The following is an 8,312-nucleotide window of genomic DNA, read 5'->3' as shown; positions in this document are numbered from 1 at the left end:
TAATTGATAAAACATCGTTGGAATCTTAATTTCAGTAATCAATTTTCTATGTTATCTATAAAAAAAATATATATGAAATGAAAAAGAATAAGCCAAAGTAGTACGAGTTAACAAATAGCTGCATTTCTGACAAAAGAATGACAATTATCAGCAACCTAAACTATACTCTCACTGTGAACACTGCACAATCAGCTTTACCTCTGCAAATGTGGGGAAAACTAAAAAGCACGTATAATAAGCTCCCTACTAAAAATTAGTACGTGGGAAAAGCTTAATTACAATAATAATCATAGCTGAAGCTGTCAATTAAGAATCCACCACCAAGTTCAAAATCCAACTAATAGCAGCCATGTCTTCTGTCTGACAAGAAGAATATCCATGACGCCAAAAAGACATCTATCTAGCCCATTAACTTGTACAGATAGCCTCATGCTGAATTCAAACCTGCAAAAATGTAATCCGATGCTCTTAATAACAAATTGAGCAAGCAATAACATCAGTTAATGTTCAAAGTAAACCATTAACAAGTTTTTCAAATAAATGGCCTAGTTTGCAGCTGACTAGTATGTCTATTAAGGACATCGCATTCGCAGTTAACAGCTTCAACAAGCACACAAGTGATCTGCCAAAATCCCCTAATTCTAAGCCATGACTATTTCTTAAACTACACTTTTTATTTTTTAACAGGTCAACCATCCCATGAATAGACAATGGCCCGAGAAACTTGAAAGACACTGACATTCTAGATCAGGGCGTGAAATGACACATAATGACGAACAAGCAGTCTGGTTTTAGACTTTTCTGTTGTTTAGTATTTAAAGTTTAACAATATTTAGATCAGAAACTAAAGGTACTTCTCCCATATTCCATGTTAAGTTAGACAAGAAACAGGTTTCAAGGGTATTAGACAGCATTCATTAGTTTGAAATGAATTGAAAAAACAGTGAGAAAAGCTTCACCAAGTACCCTTGCATATTTGCCTCGTAGCTACCTTTTAATTGTCATTTTAGAAAGTAGAAACTTATAATAAGCAGATAGTAGACAAGTTATGAATGCAATTTTATCTATGTTTCCATCCTGACACTGAACTGATAATAATGGGAGGAGTATCATTACATCTCAAGCTTGTCATGGTTTGGACTCTGAGCTTCAACAAACTGTTATAAACATGGATAGAACTACTACCAAGTCAAAGTCATGAAGGACAAAATACCTATCAAAATGGAATGAATACAGCAATCACGTATTCAAATAACGCTCAATGTGCTACACTCAATTTTTGTGTTGAGTATTTAGAACACAATAGTTCAAGGTATCTTAAGGGCAACCTAGCCGTTGACAAAGATTATTCTTCATGAAGAAATAAAGTAACACCTTAAATAGATGACATTGGACCCAAAACAGAACAGATTGAAGGCAAGGAGGGACATTTTAGAAAGACAATGCATGGCCATAAATCATGATTAAACAAAAGACATATTTTCAGCAGACAGTAAAGGTTTAGTAGCAAAAAGCTACAAAAACTTTAGCATTCATCGAAAAAAAAAAAAAAAAAACTCAAAACCTCCTACCCTCCAATTTCCACCATCCAATTAAACATTATCTGCAGCCTGCAGCATAGTATGTCAAATTCAAAACATAACCCAACTAACAGAGCTTAGGATACAGCATGAACCAACAAAGCCCCAACCTATTCCAATATATGAAACTAAGAACATGAGTATGAACCAGCAAGACCAAAAAGAGAAAGGAAAAAAAAAAGAACAGCCTATGCAATAGCAGAAACATAAAATTTCAAGATGCATAGTCATGAACAAGGAAGCCACAAATATGAACTGACAAAAGCCATTCTTTGTTTCTCATTTATGAAATAAAAAATCAAAACTTCGGAAAAGAAAAAGAAACCATAATTGAACATTGTCAAACGGCATTATGCAAAAGTATAACTCTACTCACTGGTCAAGTAGCCAATTAGCATTTGAACTAGTAAATAATAAATAATCAGGCACCAAATAATTATAATATATCTCTGGACAAAAGAAACGATGAACCAACTAGGAAGTGCTGATAAATTACCTCAAATTACAAGTCGCTAGATTTTTTCCCTGTAACAATCTGGAAGATCCGTAGACCCCTGCTAAATGCTTCATTAAATAAGATCCTTGTCTGCATTGACTGAAATCCAGGCATCCACGACAAAAATGCCACAGGGGCCATAACAATAACTCCAAACAGTATGTCATACAGCCGAGCCACTGAAACCACAGAATCCCAAAGCCTGGTAGACTGCAGAATGGGCCGAAGTACTTGGGCGATCAATATAAGTCCCCAACCGGTGGGAATAAAAGCCAATAAACTGGTGAAAATGTCAATAAATTTAAAGGCTGTAAACTCAAGCAGAGCAATTATAACAAGTATTCCAAGAATGATGACCAGGAACTGAACCATCCGAAAATATATATGTTCCTTAGCTGCATATTTGTCCCGAGCATATGAGATTACCAGATAAATTCCAAATGCCACAAAAATATAGATCCAAGACAGCAAGTAAACGGCAATACTGGTACTATCAGCAGCAATACCCAGCTGGTATACAATCCCATACTGGAAAAAGAAAAATCGAAGGTCTAAAATTATCTCCAGTAGCTTTCCCCAGAGGCCAGTTGTTCTTAGATGATCCTGCTCCTCATACCACCATCTCTCCCAGCTCTGTTCAGCCTTTACAAACACACCACCATGGTACCAAATCCAGTTCATAAACTCGTCAAAATCATAAACAGTCTTTAACCAATCAAAACCAGAAGGGTTGAATACAAAAGGGGCCATAATCCATGATACAACCAGAAACCAACTCGAGATAGTCATAGCTATGTAAACAAATGTGTCTTTAGCTACAGGGCTGTGAGATGCATAAACTGTAAGTATGAGACCAAGCTCAATAGCCTTTATAAAATGGCTACGTGCATACAGTCTGTAATTTTCTGCAAAACTCTTGTGCTGCACAACAAAACCACGGCCAGTTGCCCGATACTTCGCACCACCATGAAGGACAGTCCGGCCAAAGAAGTGAGTTCGGGTTCCCATGGAGAATGTGTAGAAAACAGATGAAAGCTGAAGCTGCATTGTCAAGAAATCCCAGATAGCTTGAAGGAACCCATGCTCAAGGGAATTCTCCACTATCATTGGAAGGGCAGTGAAAAGGCCAAGTTGGATGATGAACTGTTGATTTAAGATGGCACTAAGTGCTTTATTGTTGCTGCTGTTGTTAGCCAGGGCAGCCTCCTCAACACCACTAAGAGCCAGATAAAGTCGGCCCCATAGAAAAGCATATACAGTAAGAACGACCAACATAGTATTGAAAAAAAATCCCACAGTCGTATAAAAGAATGATAACATCCGGAAGAAGTCCAGTCTATGACCCAGCCTATAGACATCTCTGCTGAGAACTTGCTCACCATTCCCACTAGCAACCTTGGCTTCAAACATTGATATTTGATTCAACCCAACATCCCTCCCTTTGCCAACCTGGATGTATTCATGATGTGTGACATTGCCTCCTCGCAAAGTACAATTAAAGCCAGCAAAAATGTCCTCACTTATATTAATGACTCTGGAAGCTTTACTGATCCCACCCCGAGTCAAGAACCAAAACCTGTCAAAGACATCTGGATGGCCATAATGCATTCGTATTTTCAGAGGATTTGCCAAGACACGCTGCCCCAAAGTGACAAAACTTGTTTCTTGAGCTGACATAAACCAGGCAAGTGATGAAACAGAACCAGTAAAAATGTGCTCCCTGACTCCTAAGATGCTGGGCTTTCGTATACCATAGTAGTGCCTGTATTCCTCCAACAGATTGCGCATTTTCAGTGCCTCCTCAAAATAGTTGTCTTGGTTCATATCAATAGTTTGAACAGCATCACCACGGGTGAAGATAAGTGCGTGGTTTTGATTCTCTGGTTTGCCCTCTCCAAGCTTCAATGGACCAGGCAACCGGACACGAAAGATTTCCACCTCCTTCTGTAATTGCTGATCATACTTCACAAGAACAGAGTAATACTCCTTCTCATCCCTCCCAGTCAACACCTCATCAACATAGGCAACTCGAAGGGCTTCATTGTGTTTCAGCAAATACAAGATTTCCTCAGCATGTGGATCCTTTTTAGCCTTCTGAGCCCCATATATCTGGCAGGCAACCACATATGTGTATTTCATCAAAGAGGTGCCCTGCTCATGGCCTTTGAATAGCAGACCCAGAGAACTATTTGCCCTACTTAAACTCCTGGAAGAAGGTGACTTCTCAGAGTTGAAACTATCCAAATCACCATCTCTCCTCATAGAACCAAGTTCTCGTGCTCCTTCTCTAATATCCATCTCTGATGCAGAATCAAGGAAAGCCAGCATCTTCAGAGCTCTATAATAGTACATCATTCCTCTGACAGTGCGTGAAAGAGTCTGGCCTCTGTATGATGCCCAGAGCCTCAGATCTCTCATCTTGGTTGTCCATATTTCATCATCATTTACCATTCCCTCTCTTCGCATTCTTTCCATGAAATTTTTCCACTCATCATCATATATGGTCTGCAAATAATATAGGATAGAAATCCCATCTTCGTTCTCAGTTCGGAGCTGTTCTTTGTTATAGAGCACCTCTTCATTATAATAAGGGGTGAGGACACTAAAAGCCATCATTTTCTCTACTTGGGGAGCATGAGGCATATTCATAAAGAGCGAGTTGCTAAAGAATGCAATTCGACGTCTTGCCTCAAGATTAACTGGAATATTCTGCATAGAATCCCTGGAGGTAAGAATTGTATGCAAGCGCCTAACCTGCCGATAGAACTTCTCATCACTGGGGTCAGGCAACTTAACAGCATTTTCAAACAGCAGTCCTGCCAAGGCAGCAGGATTACGAGGTGCCAATCCATCCTCCCTCAGCTGTTCAATGGTCCTCTTGTCTTTGATAAAATCACGGACAGCAATCTCATAAAGGGCCTGCAAAGTATTCACCACCCGGTTCACATCCTTCTCGGGCTTAGTTAATATCTCAACAAGTTTTATCAACTTCATATGAATCTGGGGTAGTGCAGTCATTTTAAATGTCTTGGTGAACTTCTCGATCTCAATAGATTGGTTAATTTCTTGAAACAAAACGGTGAGAATGGAGTGCTCCTCAGACCGGACATTGAGCATTTCAAGCATCATGTGCTTGATACTGTCATAAACCTCAATCACAGCACAACGTCTGTACTCATTCTTGCATATTTTATGCCAAAGCCACTTATCAGGAGCATCCACCAGCTCTTTTGCCTGGCTGAGAGCAAGCAACAGCTCATTGCATAGCAAAAAACATGGCCAGCGAATAACCCTGACATTCCAAGAATTCGGGGGCAACTCTAGCAGCTCAACTTCACGATCAGAGATAATATCTTCTTCCCTAAAAATGGTAATTATCTCATTCCATATCAAAGCAAACTTGTGAGCTTCAACCTGGTTTGATTCAAGCTTCCGGTAAGGTCGCCCAAGCCCATATCTCAGCTTTAACCGGTGGATAGCATCATTAAACTTGCTCCTAAACGTTCCTCTGGCATTTAACAACTGCTCTTCTGGCATCAGATTGAACTGAATTGCACTGGCAAAGAACTGAAACCTCAGCCTCAACTGCTGGATGTTTCTAATCTCACCTAAGTGCTGGAATAACCCCACTCCAGCCCCCACAAACGAGGAATAAATTGAATACCAAATCTGAATATCCATCAAGTAAATAAACACCACAGGCAACCACAACAAACCAACTGCCAATTTGTTACTGCCACCAAAAAACTCATACTTGACATCCTTAAGATCCAACAATTGTCTTGTTGGTTTAATCATTGGTTTAATCTGCAAGAAATAACTAAATGCAAATTTCGTAGCTAACACCAGTGCCCAAAACAGAGTATACCTAACATTATCAACTAGCCCTTCCGTCAATCCCCGACCAACAAAACTCTTACTCTGAAACCACCAAGACAACAGGTAAAATATTTTCCAATTCGTCTTCTCAATAAAATTCCTAATCCAAGGAAGCACAAATAAAGCCACCGCCAATAACTCAGGTAACACATAAACAAATGCAATTTGTAGAAAAAGGACCACCCTCTTGTCAGCCTCAGCAGACCACCCTCTATCACGGTTCCTCTGCGTCCAGATCCTTCCATAACAAACCGCAAAAATCACGATCCAGGCAGCAGCAACCACCGCCTTTAACACCATCCTGATTCCTAGCACCGAGGTTTCTCTGGAAACACGGCTATACTGCATCCCTGCATCTAATAAAGACTGCAAAAACCTCATCCCACTCCAAGTAATAAACACTGTCAAAACCTTAGCCTGAACATTCCTAATTTTCAACGCTTGCCACGGATATTCCCTCTCTTCCCAAGCCACAATAATAGCCGCCTGAAGAAACAAAAACAGCATCACCCAAAGCCTATCAAAACTCCTGTAAAGATTCCAAAACGACCTTTGCTCAACAAAACCAGTTTTCCCAACATGCTTACTCTTATTGGATGTAACAAAAAAATTACTGCTCACATCAATCGGCCATTTGAGTTTTTGAAAACATCTCCTACTCCAAAAATACTCATTCAAATCATCATAATTCCTCCAAGCACTATGCGGCGCCGTCCCGTTCTTGCTACTCTCAACTTCCGCATTTACAGTCTCGTATATCGGCTTCACAACACAGTTCAAAAACGCGTTTTGTCCTGATATCGATGGCATAACAGGCTGACCGGTGTTTTCGTCGATGTAATCTTCCAGAATCTTGTTTAATTCCATGGCCATGTGGTGGAAGATGTAGCAGATGCATTCAGGCATGAAACGGAGATTCGCAGATTCGCCCCAGATCAACAAGTAAAGCCCTACGTAGAGTAACTCACGCCGGTGATCAGAGTTAGATCGGCTGCTATCGGAGATCCATATGTTTGATTTCTTGCCTAAATAAGAGCACCAGTTAGTGTAGTTTTTGAGGAGCTTTTTGCGGAATTTACGGAGGACGCCAGCGTCGAGGGTGTCAATGTTGTCTGGCGGAGGGGAGAGCCGCATCTGAGCGTTGGCCAGGTGAAGGACAAGGTGTTCCCTTTGATTCTTGACGTTGCCGTGTTGGAAGCCGAAGAAAAGAGCCAACCAGTCCAGGAGGTCCATGGCAGGGTGCCATTGCGCGTAAGGCGGCTTTCGTAGATCTCCGACGGCGCGTAGAGCGGCAGAGGCGGCGCGAACTTCGGGGAAACGGAGGGAAGGGTGGTCGGCGAGGAGGTTGTGGACGGGAATTATATTGTAGGGTTCATCTTCAGGCGGAGCAGCTTGCGGCTGGCCCGAGTGAGGACCGTGACGGTAACGGAGAGACATCGCATTAAATAACAAAAACGAGGAAAAGAAATGAGGGATTTGCAGCTGTAAGTGCTTTCATATTTTTGTAGAAGAGAAGAAGGTGCCAATAGGAGTATTGAGCAGGTTTATTACGCGTTTAATTTTTTATGTTTATTTTTTCCCTAATTTATTGATTTTATAATTATTTTTTCTTTTCTTTTTGCCATTTGTCATCTTTCTCTTCTCAAATTTTCATGTCATTTGAATTTCAAAAAAAAAAAAAAAATACATAGTAGGATTGGCAACTCAATTCACTTCGATTTAATCAAATATTATAAAATTAATTTTTTTTTAAATTAAATTTTGAGTTTGAGTAGATAATATTAAAAAAAATTAAGATCAAGTTAAAGTTAAATTTTAGATAAATTTGATTTAATATATATAAAAATATTTATTTTTTAATTAATTATTAATTTTTATTTATATATATTTATTTATTTTTATAATTATATTAAAAATAATATTTTATTAATTTCAAATCACGTAAAATTAAATATAATTTATATAATATCTAATCAAATCATATTTATATATAATAAAATAAAAAAAATTTTCAAATCAAATCAAATTTAAAATAAATAAAATTTTATCTCAATCTAATTTATTATATTCCCTGTACATATAGAGTTAGGGGAGACAGCCACTTAAGGTAAGAATTAAAAAATTATGAAAACTTAATACCGAAAAGAAAAAACATGACTTGTGAAATTAGATAACCTAATTAAACTTTCTCGTTTGGCCAAAAAACAAATTAAGAATTTTTCTCATGGAGTGAGAAAATAAAATATCAGTAATACTTGCTATTTGATTGATTTACCTGCCGCTTTTTGGTATTTTTATATTTGATATTATAAAAATTAAAAATTTAATTATTGAAATTAAAATTTTAATAACTTATT

At 38.6% G+C, this 8,312-nt stretch overlaps 1 protein-coding gene and 1 non-coding gene across 2 annotated transcripts; both read right to left on the bottom strand.

The window, feature by feature from the left end:
• Positions 1–101: 101 nt before the first annotated feature.
• Positions 102–7,648, bottom strand: LOC111291135 (callose synthase 12-like). Its single transcript, XM_022882738.2, has 2 exons — positions 2,077–7,648; positions 102–444 (listed from the first exon to the last, which is right to left on the bottom strand). The coding sequence occupies exon 1, from the start codon at positions 7,390–7,392 to the stop codon at positions 2,083–2,085; it is 5,310 nt and encodes a 1,769-aa protein (XP_022738473.1). The 5' UTR covers positions 7,393–7,648; the 3' UTR covers positions 102–444; positions 2,077–2,082.
• LOC149514240 (small nucleolar RNA J33) lies at positions 4,362–4,442 on the bottom strand. The gene has a single exon (XR_016328892.1). It is a non-coding gene; the product is annotated as a small nucleolar RNA J33 (small nucleolar RNA).
• Positions 7,649–8,312: the final 664 nt, after the last annotated feature.

Source organism: Durio zibethinus, chromosome 16 (genome assembly GCF_047325235.1).
Source record: "Durio zibethinus cultivar Kanyao isolate XHJ-2024 chromosome 16, ASM4732523v1, whole genome shotgun sequence".
In the NCBI taxonomy this organism is placed as follows: domain Eukaryota; kingdom Viridiplantae; phylum Streptophyta; class Magnoliopsida; order Malvales; family Malvaceae; genus Durio; species Durio zibethinus.
The sequence above is the reverse complement of the archived record's forward strand: the minus strand, read 5'-3'. Positions and strand labels throughout refer to the sequence as shown.

What these genes read in the sequence shown, in the direction of transcription:
- LOC111291135 (XM_022882738.2), bottom strand. Translation starts at nt 7,392, where the DNA reads ATGTCTCTCCGTTACCGTCACGGTCCTCACTCGGGCCAGCCGCAAGCT.